Source organism: Pongo pygmaeus, chromosome 17 (genome assembly GCF_028885625.2).
Source record: "Pongo pygmaeus isolate AG05252 chromosome 17, NHGRI_mPonPyg2-v2.0_pri, whole genome shotgun sequence".
NCBI lineage: Eukaryota > Metazoa > Chordata > Mammalia > Primates > Hominidae > Pongo > Pongo pygmaeus.
The window spans coordinates 89,566,443-89,585,841 of NC_072390.2; the positions used below are offsets into that span (position 1 = coordinate 89,566,443).

At 36.0% G+C, this 19,399-nt stretch overlaps 1 protein-coding gene across 1 annotated transcript in view; it reads left to right on the forward strand.

Annotated features, from left to right (window-relative positions):
- The window catches only part of C17H18orf63 (chromosome 17 C18orf63 homolog), a 43,782-nt gene extending 25,052 nt beyond the window's left edge, over nucleotides 1–18,730 (forward strand). The window contains exons 9-14 of the mRNA XM_054461404.2: nucleotides 1,502–1,598; nucleotides 1,711–1,796; nucleotides 2,994–3,177; nucleotides 12,795–13,817; nucleotides 14,010–14,099; nucleotides 16,014–18,730. Of these exons, the coding sequence (XP_054317379.1) occupies nucleotides 1,502–1,598; nucleotides 1,711–1,796; nucleotides 2,994–3,177; nucleotides 12,795–13,817; nucleotides 14,010–14,066 (1,447 nt within the window). The 3' untranslated portion in view covers nucleotides 14,067–14,099; nucleotides 16,014–18,730. The remainder of the gene's footprint in view (nucleotides 1–1,501; nucleotides 1,599–1,710; nucleotides 1,797–2,993; nucleotides 3,178–12,794; nucleotides 13,818–14,009; nucleotides 14,100–16,013) is intronic.
- Nucleotides 18,731–19,399: the final 669 nt, after the last annotated feature.

Genomic DNA, 19,399 nt, shown 5'->3' on the forward strand with positions numbered 1-19,399 from the left:
CCCTCAAATAACATTTCTCAAAAGAAGATATTTAAGTGACCAACAGGTGTATGAAAAAATGCTCAACACCATAATCATCAGGGAAATGCAAATTAAAGTCACAATGAGAGATCACCTCATACCTGATGAATGGCTATTATCAAAATGACAAAATATAACAAATACTGGCAAGGATGTGGGGAAAAGGGAACACTTGCACACTGTTGATGAGAATGTAAATTATTTCAGCCATCATGGAAAACAGTATGGAGGTTCCTCAAAAAATTAAAAATAGAACTATCTTATGATCTAGCAATCCCACTACTGGTGATACATACAAAAGAAATTAAATCAGTATGTTGACGAGATATCTGCACCCCCATGTTCATTTCAGCATTATTCATAACAGCCAAGATATGGAATCAACCTAAGTGCCCAGCAACAGATGAATGGATAAAGAAATATGTGGTACATACACAAACAGAATAGTAGTCACCCTTAAAAGAGAAGGAAATCCTGTTATTTGCAACATGGATGAATCTAAGGGATATTATGTTAAATGAAATAAGCCAGGCACAGAAAGACAAATACCTTATGACCTCACTTCCTTATGGACTCTAAAACAATTGAACTTTCAGAAGCAGAGAGTAGAATAGTGCTTACCGGGGCTGGGTAGGTGGGAGTGAAGGGGTGGATTGGGGAGATGTTGGTGAAAGGATACAAAATTTCAGTTATATAGGAAGGATAACTTCAAAAGATCTATTGTACAACATAGTGACTATAGTTAATAAAAATGTATTAGGTTGGTGCAAAAGTCATTGTAGTTTTTGCTATTGAAAGTAATGGCAAAAATTGCAATTACTTTTTTTAAATACATATTAAAAATCACTAAGAAGGGGTGAGGTGGCTCACATCTGTAATCACAGCACTTTGGGAGGCCAAGGCAGGCAGATCACCTGAGGCCAGGATTGAGACCAGCCTGGCCAACATGGCAAAACCCTGTCTCTACTAAAAATACAAAAATTAGCTGAGCATAGTGGTGCACGCTTGTAATCCCAGCTGGTGGCTAAGGCAGGAGAATCGCTTGAATGATGGCTTGAACCCGGGAAGCAGAGGTTGCCATGAGCTGAGATCGCACCACTGCCCTCCAGCCTGGGCAACAGAGCGAGACACTGTCTCAAAAAATAAACAATAGCACTAAGAGTACATTTTAAGTGGTCTACCACAAAAAAAAGGTATGTGAGTAAATGCATGTTAATTAGCTCGACTTAGCAATCCACAATGTATACATATTTTGAAATATGTCATACATGATAAATAATATATACTATTTTTATTTGTCAATTAAAGCAAAATAAAAAGATTTAGTACAATGTGTTTGAAACTTGAGATGTTTAGTTTACTATATATAGCTAGTGAGATAGTTGTTAAATCTTTTTTGAACACTTTCTAAATCGTGTAGTTGACTTATTAAACTATATTTAAGCATTGGCTCATAATAGCTTCCTCTCATTTTTCATAGTATGAAAATGGGACAAATTATAAATATTTTTCATGCCATCCCCCCTGACTGTCCTTTTCACTCATATGGAGATTTCCAGAGACACTGGGATGCCCTGGTAAGGAATGGAAATATATGTTACATTAGAAGTTATTTGATTTTTGTTTATTGTAACTTAACCTAAGTTTACCTTTCTCCGAGATATTTAAAATTTTGTGCTTAATTTTTAGTATGGCTATAAACTTCCAGATGATTGTGGAAAAATTAAAATATACTGCAACATCTATTTCAAAATGCTTGGAGAAAGGACCTTCACATATCCTTTACACACCAACTGAAGCAGATGCTGTCTGCCCACCTTATAATCTAGTTTTGCTCCCACTCTCATGTCATTCTCTTCAACCTTCTTTCTCTGTGTCTAACTGAAACTATGGTACATTTCCTCCTACTTCTTATCTGCACAAGTGTTTTTGGTTTGCTTAGAATATCTTTCTATTTTTATTTGAGGATGAGCTTAATAAGGATATTTTCCTTAAACACCATTTCAACAATTTAGAAAAGTTAGAAAAAAATGCATACTTAGAAAGTAAGAAAGCAATCATGATTCTCCTTAGCCAAGTGCTCCCTCCAGTGGCATTTCAGATACAATTGAAAGGGTTGAATTAAAAGTTTAGGTTGTAAACAAAAACAAGATTTTTCTTTTGAGGAGATTATCTAATTTTATAGGCAAATTTTCGATGATTTGACTTATACTTAATTGCACCCCATTGACTTAAGAAAATATATTTTAAACAATATTTTTTAAAATCAAAATATACACACGAGAAGAGCATAAGTACTCAGGCGAAACTCTTAAATCTTAGTACTGATTTCACCATTTCTATCTTCTGACCTGCTGGAGTTTAAAAATGGAAGAAGGAAGAGCCTCAGTGTTGTCTTTTTGCATTCTATGTTTCCTAAGCCAAGCTTATTTTAACAGTAAAACTGAGGTGAACATGTATCAGTTATTTTATTTCATTAGATGCCATGCCAACATATTATTCAAAATCTTCAGAATATGTTTCATCAGAAAAAGTAACTGCTTTCTCAAAGAACTGCTTTTGCAGCTTGAATACAATCTATATGTGTTGTTTCTCTGTCCTGAGTTTTTAACTGTTTTTGAAGGTGCAACCTGTTCATTGCTCATTATAATACTTATTTTGTAATTGGTAAGGCTTATAGTATCTTCCTTATAAATCGTTTTTGGAATATCATAGTTGCCCTTCCATTTAGAAGGCCATATAGTAAGATATTATGAATTGTCTTGATTTGGAATGTTAGAATAGAAGGAATGAAGATCCCTGTGAGAAAACATACTTTCAGCTGTGGATGGTATCAGATAAGCAATATAAAAGAGTTAAGATATATTTATGTGTGCCTTTTTAACATTGCTACTTTAATACTTTTTAAAATCCCATATAAATTTCGGCCTCTTATGTAATAAAATCAGACATTGTTCTTTAACATTGTTCAGATATCCTCTCAGTTGCATCAGAAGTCAGCCCATGCAGTTCTTTCCAAGGGTAGATTCGGAAGCTGTGTTGAAAGGTTTTCTTTCAGATTTAAAATCTAAACTGCCCCATATATGTGGATTTCCCATAAAGATGACAAGTAAACCGTGCTACTACACACAAGAACTAACTAAACCTAATATACAGGTAAGAGATCTCTTGTCCTATCTAGTTCTCCAAGACATACTATCCATCTATTTTACTTGAACCTCTTGTCTTCTGGGGCGGAATACCCAACCCAGTGTGCAGTAATTCTTTTCTCTCAGTTCAATGTTTCCCTAAAACTATTTGTTATTATTATTACTATACTTAGTCATTTGTTATTATTATTATATTTAACACGGTATTATAGTAGTAGTTGTTTACTGAAATGTTTCACCTACATCAAGGATATAAATGAGTTGAGTTATTGGAGATAAAAGAGACAGAGTTTTATGAAGAGTATTTATTTGGAGATACTGTGCTGTCAGTACAAGTTCAGTTAAATGGAAGGTAAGATGCCTGCCCGTCACCAAATCAAGTAAGTTGGGGCTTCTATGGAACCACTTTGAGACTGAAGTATGATCCCTGCTGTATAAGGAAAACAGAGGGCTGGTGTCTAGCTCCTGTCTGATTTCATTAAGAAATTAATATAATGGGCTGTCTGCTAATGGACAAGTTAAAGATGAAATGGCCATATGGGGATTGGCCTACATCTCAGAGTTTGTCAGAACAAAGCTGTTGAAGACTTAACCTGAAATCGGATTCACGGTTTTTATTTTTGCTGAGGCTGGAAACTATCGGGGAGGGAGGGTGTTTTCTACTCAGTTTGTCTCCTCTGCATTTTTAAAATCTATTCTTGTGGTGACATATGGCACACATATAGAAAAGTAATACTGTATAGCTTAATGAATATCAAACGTCCATGTAACTATCACACAGATAAAACATAGAACCTTGCCAGGAGCCGCCTACTTAACACCTTCCTAGTCATAACTCCTTTCCTCCTCCCAAAAGGTGACCACTACTATGGAAATTATTCCTTGTTTTGTTTTTATCAACTAAGTATGTGTCCTTAAACATCATATTTCATTTTGCATGCTTTTGAACTTCATATAAAATAAATCATGGAGTATGTATTCCTTTGTGCTTGGCTTTTTAGGCTCAGCATCATGTTTGTGACATTCATCCATGTAGCTCCACTTAGCTATAGTCGGTTTATTTTCCTTTATATGTAGCATTTTATTATGTGATTATGCTGCAATTTATTCAGAATATTATTGATGAATATTTGGATTGTTTCTCTTTGGGGGCTGTTACTAGTAATACTGTGATGAACATTCTTGTATATGTCTGCTGGTGCTCATGTACATGAAACCTCCAGGAGTAGAATTGGTATGGGTATTTCCTACTTTGCTGGCTACACCAAACTATTTCCCTAACCAATCTGTATTCCCCTCTGCCCCAAAGTAGTATAGGAGAATTTATGCTGCTTCACATCCTTGCCCATTTTTGGTATTGTTGGTTTTTAATTTCAGCCCTTCTGATAGGTGTATTTATTACTCTGTGTTTTTAATTTGCGTTTTCCTGATTATTAATGAAATTGAACATCTTTTCATATGTATTTTGGCCATTTGGATTTTTTTTTTGAAATGCCATTCTTTCATTTTTCTACTGTGTTATGTGGTTTTTTTTTATTGATTTATACGTATTTTTAACATAAGCCAGATATGAGTTTTTCATCAGTTATACATAATTCTTTTCTTTCATTCTATAACATGCATTCTCTCTTAAAGTGTCTTGGTGTCTTAATAGTATCTTTTGGCAGCAGGTCCTAATTTATAATCAAAATGATCAGTCTTTTTCTTTATGGTTGCTACTTTTTGTACCCTGTTTAAAAAATCTTTCTGTACCCAAAGTCATGAAGGTATTCTCCTCTAATATCATCCAGTAAAAGGTTGTTTTGCATTCACATTTAGATCTGCAATGCAGTTGGAATTTATTTTTGTAATATGATGTGATGTAGAGAGTCAGATTTCTTTAATATGGATATCCATATGTCTAAGCCAAAAATAAAAAACACAATTCTTACCCCAGTACTTTTTCCCCAATAGTTTTTCTCCCCTCAGTACTTTGCAGCACTACCTTTGTCATAAATCCAGTGTCTTTGTGTGTATGGTATTGTTTCAGGCCTCTTTAATCTCTTTCTCTGGTCAGTTTGTTGATCCTAGCACCAGCACCATGCTTTTAGAATTATCTTAATTATGTAATCTTAAATTTTATATTTATTATAAATAGTGTTTTAATCTTAAATTTTATAAGATTTTTGAAATCTGATAAAGCATCTTATCTATTGATCTGTGCATTTCCATACACATTGAGTTTCAACTTGTCAACTTACACATAGACACAGACACACTCGTGCACACACACATAGAGACAGAGAGCATGTTGGGATTTTGATGGGAATTTCATTGAGTCTTACAATCTAAGAATATTGTATATTTCTCCACATATTAAATATATATTCTTTAATTTCTCTCAATAATAGTTTATAACTTTATGTATAGGGAAGTCTTTTGTACTTCCTATACATAAATTACTTCAAAATGTATTAATTACATGACATTTTAAAATGTATTTATTAACTTTCTAAGATATGGGAATTTTCTAGCTATCTTTTTCTTATGTGTTTCTGGCTTAAATACGTTATGACCTGTCAGTCAGTTGCTGAGAAGTGTGTTCTAATCTCCCAACATGATGTGGATTTATCACTTTTCCTACTTTCAGATTTTGCTTTATGTATTCTGAGACCACAATATTATATACATGTACATTTAGAATTGAGAGTTGTTTATCTTCCTGGTCAGGGGTCAACTCCTCCTACTGTTAGTTAGAGAAAAATTGTACAAAAACCTGACAATCTAGACACAAAGGCCTACAGGCGAGGTCATCTTCTTAGAAGGGAGAGTGAGTGGGTAAATGCCCATTGACATCTTTAAAATAGTATTAAAGTTTTGTCCAGACATAATATTTTTTAAAGTTGCTGGCCAAGTCTGAACCTAAAGAATCTGAAAGAAGATATGTTGTTACATCATGCATGTTTATCGAATATATTTCTGGAATACTTAAGATTTCCAGCCCATGTCTGTTTTAAAAATAGTTAATCAGAACAATGTGCTTGTTAAAATTTGCTTCATAAGTGTAAAATAACACTTAATTGGAAGTTATGGTTTTATATTGTTCCTTACAATAAGAATTTATCCTACTCAATTCTATTGAGTGCTTTCTGCATGCCAGCTGCTTTTATGTGTATTATTTCATTTAATAATCAAAATTGATCTTTGGATAAAGAATTCACTCAATTTTGCAGAAGAGGAGACCGAAGCTCAGAACATCCAAATAATTTAACCAAAGCGACACAGTTAAATGCATTGCAGAATTAGAATTGAAACTCAAGATTCTTAGTCCTGTAATTGGAAAAAGTTTATATTTGTAGCTAAGAGCTCAAGCTCTAGAAACAGGCTGCCTGAATTTGAACCTCTTATTAATTGTATAATTTGGGACAAGTTATTTGATCTCTGTGTGCCCCAGTTTCCTCAGTTGTAAAATGAGGCAGAGGTTAGCGGTGGTAATGATAAAACCTGTCACAGATTGGGTTCTCTAGGAGCTGATTCTGAGGTGGTCTAGTGCACATGATGTTTGTTAGGGACTGCCCTTGGAAACAATACCTGTGGAAGGCAGGGAGGAAGCAAGAGTGGAGAAAGGGAGAAGTCAAAAACAAAGCAGACACCAGATGACCCTGGCCACTCTTCTGAGGAGCTCTGAGACTAAAATGGCCCATCAGAGTTGTTCTGCACTGGTCCAGATAGCCAGGCCTTTATAACCCTTTCTGTATCTGTCATTGGATTTGGGCCATCCTGAGACAGGCATATCCTTGGGCATTGGCCCTCTGTAACCAAAGCAATCCCTAAAGGGATTTCTGCTGACAGCACTCCACCAGAGGCAGTAAGTCCTTCCTTTGAAGGGGGTCATGTCTTTTGCAGTACTTACTTCAGAGGGGTTTTTAGGACTAAATGAGATAACACATAGAAAAGTTTCTTGGTGAGCTCTCAGTAAGTTGTTATTACTAGACCATATACATGTTAACTCTAAGATTCATGCAGTGTAAAAGGCATAAATTTAAAAAATGGAAAATAAATTGATCAGACTACTTGATAAAACTCAGCCAGCTTAAAAAAATTAGGAATCCTTAGTCAAACTTGTTTTTTTTAACATATAGAAAATGTCAAAGATACATAAAGGAAATTGGTATAATCACCTCTCATGTCCTTCTCATCTAGTTTCCCCTTGACATATTTTTGGGTAGGGAGTACACTGGGGGATTTTAGAACCAATCCCAGATATAGTGTTTTACCTGTAAAGACTATGGTGTACATTCTCTCTCATTTCAAAATATCTTTATATAACCCTTATGTTATTATTACACCTAACAGAATTAACAATAGTTTCTTAATATCTATTAAGTACTGGTTCACACTGAAGTTCCCCATTTATCTCACACAGACTTATTTTTAGGAGTTTTATTTAAATCAGAATCCAAAAAAAGGTCCACATAATTTTATGTATGTCTCTTAAATCTCTTTATTCTGTAACATCTCAAACTCTCTCCCCTTTTATTTAGGCCAGTTATTTGCTAGAAAACTAGATTGTTTTCCCTGGAGAATGTCCCATATTCTGAATTTGACTACTTCCTTGTTGTGTCATGTCACTTAAAGAAAATATTCTTCAAAAACCCATATGTCCTGTAAACCTGTGGTTATATCTAAGCTTGCCTGAATTCTGATTCAACTTGAAGCAAGAAATACACTGAGGTGGTGCAATGCACTGAACCAAATTTCGATCGATAAAACACTTTTGATTAGTCATCTTTGTCATTTCTCAAGTTTCATTTTCATTTAATTATTACTTTAATGTTAAGCTTCTGTGGAAATATTCGTTCATATCTAAGTTCAAGCTTTTGGCCTTCTTCTATAATGTTATGTTAATGTATAAAGTTACATAAGTTGTATATAAATTCTAGAAATTAAAATTCAACCAAGTTGCATTTGCCAATGACACTTGGCAGAATAATGATAATGATATAATAAAGCATATGTTTTTTTGTTGGCTTGTGACTTCACAAAGCTGTAGTTTGTTGACTATTAAGTATATTAAAGTTCTGTGAATTATTTATCATCTCATCTGCTGTTTACATAGGCTCTTTTGTAGTCTTTTTGTAAATTTGAATATAAACCTAGAGGTTCCCCCTTTGAGCTATTTACTTTATCTTAAAAATGGAAAGAATGAGTAAATAATATATTGACAGTCTAGGCTAGCGAGCAAAAGAAACTTCTGGAAATTATGTTCACCATATGTATATTTCCAAAAGACAGCTGAAGAAGAAAGAGTGTGTGAATATAAACATATTTCATATACCACACACATATTCTAGTACAGTTTTATGTTCGAATACAAATAACTTATATGAATCTGCCTATGAGTTTTCTTTTATCTCAAGTAGTAGATATGTTGTTTAAATGTTACTGCAGTTTATAGAACCGAAGGGTTCAAACAGTGGGTGTTCTTTGCTTTTCTATAATTCATTTTAACTTAATTCTTTAACATTTTTTTCATCAAACGGAAAAAAATTCAATCTGGACACTTCAAAGTGACTCAGTCCCTTATGACAAAACATCTCTTTAAGGTAGAAATGTTCTTCAATCCAATTTAAGAGCCTTCTTCTCACTATAGCATCTGAGCAGAGAAACCTTGCATAGGATGAGGGCAGTGGTATGTGGTGAAGTGCATTGGTATGTTTGCCTAGTATGCTCTATAGCAGGGGTCCCCAACCCCCAGGTCATGGACCTACCAGTCCATGGCTTGTTAGGAACCAGGCCACACAGGAGGAGGTGAGTTGCAGGAGAGCGAGCGAGCATTACCTCCTGAGCTCTGCCTCCTGTCAGATCAGCAGCAGCATTAGATTCTTATAGGAGCACGAACCCTATTGTGAACTGCATACACGAGGGATCTAGGTTGCATGCTCCTTATGAGAATCAAATGCCTGATGATCTGAGATGGAACAGTTTCATTTCGAAACCATCCCCCCACCACCACCCCGTCCATGGAAAAATTGTCTTCCACAAAACTGGTCCCTGGTGCCAAAAAGGTTGAGGACTACTCCTCTATAGCAAGAGAATGGTGCCCTACATTCTGCTCCCCTACACTTAAGCTGCTAACTCTGTAACTGAAAATCAAAGGCATTCATAGTTAAGCGTTTCTGCAAAAACAGCAGAAGTGTGGCTTGACCTTACTTCTACTTCCAAATATTTTATGAGTGCATCTGATTGGCTGGTTCTAAATCACATCCAAACCCTAGCTGCAAAAGATGAAATATAAATTTTAGATTTCCAGGCTTTAGTCTGTGTAGGAGCACTAGGAGGAGGGTGGAATGGAGGTTGAACACCAGTCCATCCTATCCATTGCAGTTACAGCATAGAGATTGGCTGTGGGGAGTGTGGAAGTAGGAAGCCTTCACACCTTCACTTCTTGACCTGGGTTGATTTGATGGTGGTGGTCTCTGCTCATATGGTATCTCAACAGAGATAGTATATGAGGTTTTATCAGTTACTTTTTAGCTTTACCCTAGCTCCCTTGCACAGGGAGTCTTCAGAAAAACAGCTCCCTCCTCTCTCTATTCTCTCCAGAAGTGTATATCCAACCCTGTTACAGGTTGAATTGTGTACCCCTCAGATACATACACTGAAATCCTAATCCCCAGTTCCTTAGGATGTGACCTTATTTGACATAGGGTCACTGCAGATATAGTTAAAATGAAGTTATACTGTAGTAGGGTGGGCCCTTAATCCAATATGACTAGTGTTATTATGAAAAGGGGCAATTGGATACAGACACACATAGAGGAAGAACACCGTGTGAAGGTGAAGATGGGCATCTACAAGCTGAGAAAACAGGCCCGGAACAGATCCTTTCCTCCTGGCCCTCTGAAGGAACCAGCCCTGCCAACACCTTGGTTTCAGACTTCAAGGCTCTAAAACTGAGATTATATGTTTCTGTTGTGTAGGCCATCCAGTGTGTAGCGCTTTGTACCACATTGCCCTAGCAAACTAATACAAACCCCCTCTTGATGCATGCTTTTTCACTCAGCTGAGCAATGTCAAGGGGCAGTAAGCCAGTAATTCTTCCTTGTTAACTTCTGTATTTTTTCATTCAGGGTCATGAAACTTAGCTGGGTTTTCTTTGTAGCCCTTGAAAATGGGCAAATTAAGAAGGATGTGCTATGCTCTGAATGTGTTTCTCCAGAATTTAAATGTTGAAACCCTAACTCCCAAGGTGATGATATTAGGAGGTAGGGTCTTTGAGAGGTGATTAGGTCACGGGGGTAGAGCTGTGCTAAACAGGATTAGTGCTCTTACTTAAAAGGCCCAAGAGAGATTTGCCTTGATCTTGGACTTCCTAGCCTCCAAAACTGTTGCTTATAAACTACCTACTTTGTTATAGCAGCCAAAACAAACTAAGACAGGATGTCGTCTTGCCCTGGTGGCATGGGTAAGCCTCCAACTGAAGTATTCTCTGGATAAGAAATGAATCCCAATCACCTATTTTCAGCATCGCCCCCAAATCTCACTCAGTATTTTCTTGGGGACTTTCCATTTTTCCCAAGAATAGTCAGCATGGAAGGAGGAGCATGTTCTCTATAATGACTTTCTATTATGTCAACTTAAGTATTATGGAACTAAGTTTCCTGGAATTTCCTTCTCCACATCATTTTGGTCACGGGACAATACTCCTCCCATTGAGGTATGGGTCTCTTTCTCTTGGGTCTGGATGTCCCTATGACAGAGTGATGCAACATACCCTGAGGCTAGGTCTTTAGGAGAAACAGCTTCCACCTGGTCTTTCTGGGGACATTTGTTCTTGGAACCCAATCTGTGAGAGATCCCCAGCACAGGAAGAGACTGCCTGTCAGCATTCCAGCCAACAGCCAGCATCACGCATCACATGTGAAAGAGGAAGTGACTCCAAGGTGACTCCAGCTGCAGAGTATCTAACCACACAGCATGAGAGATGCCAAACTAAGCCAAGCCAACCCCCAGAATAGTGAGAGATGATAACATAATTATTATTGGAAGCAACTAAATGTTGGTGTGATTTGTTTATGCCTAATAGATAATTGGATTAGTCTCCTACTTGTGCCTATTTCCAACTCTCATTTCCCAAAATCTTTCCTATTCTCTTCTCAACCTAATTCAACAATGGAACCTCCAGTAGTGGAGAGAAAAACCAGTCATTCAAGTTTGCATATTATTCCTAGCAGTTTTAAAATGTTTATTTCAAGCTGTGAACCTGTGTTTTGATGGGGAAAGTGAGAAAAGAACTTGGTGTTCAGTGTTTCAGGTTATTGCTACCTATCACTCTTTTACAGACAACAGGACAAGATATGTACTTTAAAAGACAATAATTCCACCAAGAGATGAGTGGATAAAATATGCTATATAAGTACAGTGGAATAGTCAGTCATTAAAAGGAATAAGTCCTGACTCATGTTGCAATATAAATGAACCTTGAAAACATTATGCTAAATGAAATAAGCCAGACACAAAAAGACAAATATTGTATGATTCCACTTACATGTGGTACCTAGAATGGGCAAATTCATAGAATAGAAAGTAAAATAGAGGTTACCAGGGGCTAGAAGGAAGAGGAAACAGGAAATTACTATTTACAGAGTACAAAGTTTCTGTTTGGAATGAAAAAAAAATTTTGGAAATAGTATTGATGGTTATATAACACAGTACAGTGGTAAATGTACTTAAAGCCACTGAATTGTTCACTTAAAAATGGTTAAAATGGTAAATTTCATATTATTTGTGTGTGTATGTGTGTGTATCCACAGTTCATCTTTAAAAGACTGTAAACGCTTGGCTCTTTTTAATGTATCTGACAAATTTCTTTGACAAATACTTGCTGAATTGCTACCAGGTACCAGGCACTGTGGTAGGCAGTGAAAAAATAAACATGATTAAGACACAGATAGCGCCTTCCCTGTAGTCAAAATCCCACTTATTCCTAAAGGCCTAGTATAGATGCAGCCACCTCTTCATTAATTTCTTTCAACAAGGATTTTTAGTAACTGTGAAGGATGTAAGAGTAAATAAATCATGATTCTTACCCTCCAAGAATCTGGTACCTACTTAGGAAGATGTAGGAAGAATCTGGTACCTACTTAGGAAGATGTGCACTAAAAGATAAGAGAGCTTACCTTGTACTATTTTTTTGTGACAAATATCATTTAATTGATAGCAGATCCTTGGAGAGTTGGCAGAAAAACAGTCACTCTATGGTAGATTGATGGGTGGGAGAAGGTGGGACTTTGAGTATCTGAAGGAGGCCATACCTTGTTCAGTGAGCAAGGCAGCAGCATGAGCATGTTTGGAGGACAATGGGTAGCTGTGTGAATGGTTTTTATGGTAGATTTATATGAAATGTAGTATATACCTTTATCTTAAGATAGTATCTTGGATAGTATCTAAAGGAGGATACAAACCATAAGAAATGTATACATTTCCACCAGAAGGCTCATTTTTATTTTGTTTTTCTTTACCTGTTCTGTAAATCATAGTGTTGCTTTATATTCTTATTTGGATGATACTTTATATTTTATTTCTTTCCCATTAAGGACATTATTAACATTTTTAATTTTTTTTAAATCTCTATCCTTTCAGGAACACAAAGTCAAGCCACCCAATTTGACCACTAAAAAAATGTTTAGGGCATCTCTGACTGAAGCCACTTCCAGAAAGCCTGCCTGTGCTCAAAGTCTTCTACCATGTTCAGTAGCAGTGGACCACAAGGTGGAGCTTTCAGTCAGCCAGCCAACATCAGGCATTTTCTCCGCTTTGCATCTCCAGCCAGAGTCTGTTCAGGGTAGAAAGAAATCCCTGTCTATCAGGGCTCCACAAGTACATTCAGAAGTATTAACGCCCAACAGAGGAAATACTCAAGTTCAGCACACAGATCTTAGCTCCCAAAGCAACATCACCCCTAAGTTTGTACCAGTTTTCAAAAATAGATTGTTACAAATGAACAAAAATACCTCAGTACTTGGCAGCCCAAAAAGAAAACAGCATGTTGTGACACAATCTAAATTGTTTTCACTCAAAACTAGTATGATCCAGCATGACAAACTGAATTTAGGTCCAGCTATAAAAAACCGATATAATAGTAACATTCAGATGCAGGCTGCTAACAATTTAAATCAGGAGAATTCCAGACCTCTGCAAGAAAAAAATACAGAGTCTTCTGAAAATATGACAAAATTTCCCTCTTCTCGTGGAAAATCGACTGTGAGTTTAAACAAAAATAAGCAACTATCTAATAGTGCAGTATTTGTGGTGTCAAATAACAATTTAGGGGTGGTAAAAAGTGCTGTTGACTTCCAAATGAAAGGAAAAGAAAATTTAACAGGCAAATGTATAACACAAATTTTAGGGAAAAGCCATGGGTCACTAAAACTGAAAAGACAGCCACATATTTTTGAATCAGATGGAGAAACCGAAGATCCCCGACTGCTACAGCAGCAATCAGAAAATCAAGCTAAAGAAGTTGGTACAAGTGACCACAGGTTGATAGTAAGCAAAATAGCCCACAGGTCTAAACGAAAATTATGTCCAGAGTCTTCCAAAACTTCAAAGAAGCATCATTCCAATACTGTGCACTATGGCCAATCCAGTTCTTCTAAGAAGCAGGTAAAAAAAAAAAAATTAATCTGGCACTACTTATCATATGCTAGACCTTTAAAACCCCTAAATAAGGAATTAAATGATTTCCCCAAGATCATTTAGAACCATACTAATTAATAAACAGAATATCTACCCTAGAGCAACTGTAAGTATATGCAGTTAATTTGTAACAAAATGTGATTCTTCAATCTAATACAGATACTTGACTCGCATAAATCAAAACCTAAGAAATCTCTCATCATTCCTAATGCTTAGAACATGGACCTGAAAGAAGGAAATATCTACCAGGTAACTGAAGTGATAGCTTTTGATTTGTTTTTACATTAGCTGAATTGGGATTGCCAAGTTTAGGGGTCCCCAACCTCTTGGTGAAAAGCAGCTACTTTTAAATTCTTGAAACCGTAAAATCAGCAAAGAAATAGGACATGGTGGGAACAGTTCACTCCTTGAATAAGGACCATACACAGCAGCTGTTTTGTAATGACTTCAAAGAGGGATGGGTGCAAATGGTCCACTGTGGGCTCCCCCTCACTCTGTTCTGGAGATCCTTGCAGACTAGGAAGAGCTCACACAGCAGCAGCAGACTATCCAAAAACAGAAGATTTGAACAGCTACTACAATATCCACTTTTTGGGATACCTACCCAAGATAATAAACCTTAAACGATGTTTCGAAGGTTAATCATTTGTTAAAATTTACTCCAAAAGTGCTACAGTGCTGGCTATGTTTAAACTTGATACTCAGTTAATAATGCCGAGTTCATGGCACTGAATTTACAACATGATACATCTGGAAATTACATTTTATTTTGTTCTGCCATCTGTTCTGTTCTAAGAACAAACATATTACTAAAATACCCACAAGTTATTTTTTTACATAGAACTATTGGAATACTTTCAATTCAGATTCTTTAAGAACCAACTAGAAAACATTTTCTTTTCCAACTGCTATTTCTTCCTATAACTAATAGAATTTTCAGCCTGATTTTAATTAATCAAAAAGTATTTGAGTCTATTCCTATATACGTTATGATGTTGTATTTTATGTACTTTTTGACATCTTAACGTTTTAATGCACTCAGTAGGTGATTGAGGGAAAAATGCACGTGCCTTTAAGATGTTACTTGCATTTTTAGAAATAAATGAAATCTATTCTGGGTTTCATATTGTTTTAGAAATATAGCACTTTCCCACTTTGAACTACTTAAGTCCTGACACAATTTTTAAAATTAAAAAGTCATCCAGGAGTGGGGGCTTACACCTGTAATTCCTACACTTTGGGAGGCTGAGGCAGGCGGATTGCTTGAGCTCAGGAGTTCCAGATCAGCCTGGGCAACATGGGTGAGACCCTGTCTCCACAAAAAAGATAAAAAATTAGGGCTGGGCACGGTGGCTCACGCCTGTAATTCCAGCATTTTGAGAGGCTGAGGCAGGTGGATCACCTGAGATCAGGAGTTTGATACCAGCTTGGGCAACATGGCAAAACCCCTTCTCTACTAAAAGTAAAAAAAAATTAGCCAGATGTGCTACTCGGGAGGCTGAGGCAGAAGAATCACTTGAACCCGGGAAGTGGAGGTTGCAGTGAGCTGAGATCATGCCATTGCACTCCAGCCTGGGTGACAGAGTGAGACTCCGTCCCCCGCCAGAAATATTAGCTGGGTGTGGTGGTGCATGCCTATAGTCCCAGCTACTTCGGGGGCTGAGGTGGGAGGATTGCTTGAGCCTGGCAGGTGGAGGTTGCAGTGAACTGTGTTTGCCACCGCACTCCAGCCTGAATGACAAAGTGAGACCCTGTCTCAAAGTCAGTAAATATTAAATTTTAAAAATAATTTCATCAGGTAGAAAGAATGATAAAATTTTTAATATTTTATTTGTATAAATTTGTGGGGTACAAGGGCAACTTTGTTACATGCATGTATTGTAGTGGTAAAGTCAGGGCTTTTAGTGTATTCATCATTGGAATAATGTACATTGTACCTGATTAAGTAATTTCTCATCATTCACCCCCCTCCCACCCCCTACTCTTCTGTCTATCATTCTGCATTCTATGTCCACGTGTATACATTATTTAGCCCCCAGTAACAGGAATCATTATAGAAAATAATTTCCCCTAAATATAAAATTAATACATACTCCTGTACTTGAGTAGTACAGAGCAGTTTCAAGAAAAAAGTAAAAAACCATCTGTAATTTCTCTTTGCAGAGATGACCATTCTGAATATAGGATGAACACTCTTCCAGACGTCTCTCACACTCCTGTGACCATGAAATCAGCTCTACTTACTGCTGTGGAACCCCCTTTTTCACTCGACAGTTTCTTTTTATTGTTTGCATAGCATTTTGTTGTATGTGGGTTTCTGTATTTAACTAGTCCCCTATTGATAGACACTTCAGTTCTTCCCAACTTTTCACTATTACAATGTCATGTAAATAGTCTCCTGCAGATCTTTGCAAAATATCCAATGATCTTATACAGTAGTTTTCATAGTTGAAAATATCTTTATTTTGCCCTTATTGAAATTTTCAAACCACATAAAGCACAGATAAGAGTATGAAGAACCTCTGAGTACCTATCACCCAGATCTACCAGTTATTAATATTTTGTCACTGTTTCATCTGTTCCTCACAGACATGCTTTTTTTTGCTATAATCTTTTAAAGCAAATTCAAGACATCATATGATTTTACCCATAAACACCAAAGTGTATATATTTCTAACATAAGATATAGTATATTTTTTAAGAAAAAAGAATGTGTATATATATTACATTTTGGGGATCTCTACTATATCTCTGCAGGCTCACTAAATTTCACTTTTGCTTTTATATGCAAACTAACAGGAAGCCCTGAATAAATGTAAAACCTATTTCTCAACAAAACTGGAGCCTTTATTGGGGTGGAGATTTCTGTGTCCACCAGTACTCATTAACATCTTCTGTGTGCCAGGCAGTGGGGAAAACACTGTGTCCACTGCAGAAATGGATGAGACAGCCATGGCCTGAGCCCCTGAGTGCTGGTGGTCTAGTCTCAAGCAAATTCATTCTGGGTTCCTGGCACAGACTTAGGGATATGTATGTATTGAAGCATATGTCCAGAATGATCTTCTAGTCCATATTACAAATAAATTATCTAACATTTGAAAAAAAGACAAACAGAAGTGGAGCTTCTCAGACAATGAATATTATTCTGGCTTTCAAACATTTTATATGTTTGATATACAAAATATTATATAATTGTTGTAATATATTTAAAAGAAACCAAAATCTTCAATGGCTATTCCACTGAAACAATAATTACATAAAGATAGCCACTAGAGATCCAAGTATAAGTTGAACTCTGATTTTGTAAATGTGATTTATTGTCTCCACCACTTTACTAAACCATTGCAATTAAAAGCAAAAGTAAACACAAACTCTCCTTCAAACATTAAATGTAACTCCTGCTCCTGAAATTGTGTTTAGTTAATTAATTTGCTATATACCTTTATTGTAAGCATTTCTGTTTTCCAGAATTATCTCTATTTCCCAATTATTTTACCATTTTCATAAGGATAAGCATTTTGTCTGAAGCCCATTTTGAGTGTGCTTTTCTCATTCCAAAGTTTGTGTTATAGATATCTAGTAGACTGTTATAAAGGGTGGTATGTCATTTTGTTTATGAGGCTATGGTGAAAATAACGTTAGTAAATATGCATTTTTGATGAGCACAGTCATCCATAGCATGTAATCATTCCTCAAACCAGCCTTCCCCACTGTTCCGTACATTCCCAGGCCACCTTCCTGCTACTGCCCAGTCACTAGGCCTCAGGTAATGGACCCTTACTTTATTATTACACTGAGCAAAATAATGAAGACCATACATCCACTGCTGAAGTGGTATTAACATCTTCCAGTTCTTTATATAAATAATCTTGATAGCCCCTCCTATACTCCATTGGTGTCTAAAATTTAGAATATATAGTATAGTACTTGAGTTAGATCAATGTTAACCTACATGGCAAAACCTGCCATGTTAATATTAGTGTATTTTTTTTGTATAAAGTAGGTTTTATTTTCATCTTACAATATTTATCCTAATGAAAGTTATAAAAATATATGCATATATGTATATGTGAGATTTAATATAGATAGGTATATAGATTGTTGATTTCATATTTCATGTTCCAAGAAGAGGTTCTAGATCAAATTTCTGTGTTCAGAATCACCAGAGAAATCAATTAAGATTTTGGTTTATTTTAAACATTGCAATTTTTGGAAGCCAAGATAATTCCAAATCTAATTAGGGAAAGCTACATTTTACTTGTTTGTGTAAGTTATTGGTGATTTATATGCAGTATGGACCACCCTCCCCCCAGAAATTATTCTTATATTCCAATTGTGCATTAGTTTTAGAACCATTTTAATTTTAAAACCATAAGCAAATAATTTTATGTTTGCCTATGTCCAGTAGCTGAAGAAATCAGCGATTACTTTAAAAAATCTATGGCAATGTCAAAATAAATGCCAAGAATCATATTTCTAAGAATGCAAAAGTGCTTCTCATATACTCATATATTAGGTTTCACAGTATTGGTTGCTTACTATATTTGTTTTTATTTTTATTATATATCATAATTACACATTTTTATTTGCATTTGTTGCTTACTGTAGTAAAAAGGTAAAAAAAAAATGGACTTGATAATGATTAGCTTTTATTTGACTAACCAGTTGACCAATTTTGCTCTGTTTTCAAATTGCATATGATGGGGTATTATGCTGAAACTGCTAATATATTGGGTATTTATTGATACTTAGGAATAGTCAGTATTTATAAATATTTAAGAATGTCATGGTCCTTATGTTTTGATGTTTAAAATGTTCACATTGTTGTACGCTACATAGTGTCTTATTCAAAATTGAAAATAATAAAGGTATTTCTAATAGATGTAGTTTTCATTTGTCAGAGTGACTGTATAGGAATGGAAAAGCTTAGATAAATTACAAATTTCTTTCCCTCTGTGGTTCCATTTCTTCACATACATTTGCTGCTGGACCCATGTAAACTACCTTAGGTCCTTAGTGCTTCATAGAACTTTTATTCTCAAAAGTCCTTCATTCTTTCATTTGACACATATTTTAGTATTTGCTATGTGCAACCATTATTGTAGATACTTGAAATATGTCTGTGAACACTGAAATTACATTCTAGCAGGCAGACAGATGATAAGTATAAGTAATTAAATTATATAATGCATTAGAAAATGGCAAGTACAGTGGAAAAATAAACAGCAAGGTAAGAGAAATAGTAAGGGTAGGCTTCCTTGAGCAGAGACTTGAACGAAGAGAGCACATGGAGTTGTCATCTGAAGGATATGCTTCCCAGGCATAAGGAACAACCTGTGTGTTTGCAAAATGTTTCAGGGGGAGCCCAGGCTAGAGTAAAAGGAGCAGAGAGGAGGATTCGCTTTACCCTGACTGAAATGGGGTTGAGGCCAAAGAAGTGAAGTGATCTGACTTAGGTTTCAACAGGACCTTTCTGGCTGCTGTGTTATGAATAGACTTGGGCTGGGTGTGGGTGTGAGAAGAAACAGGGACACCAGTTAAGAATCCAA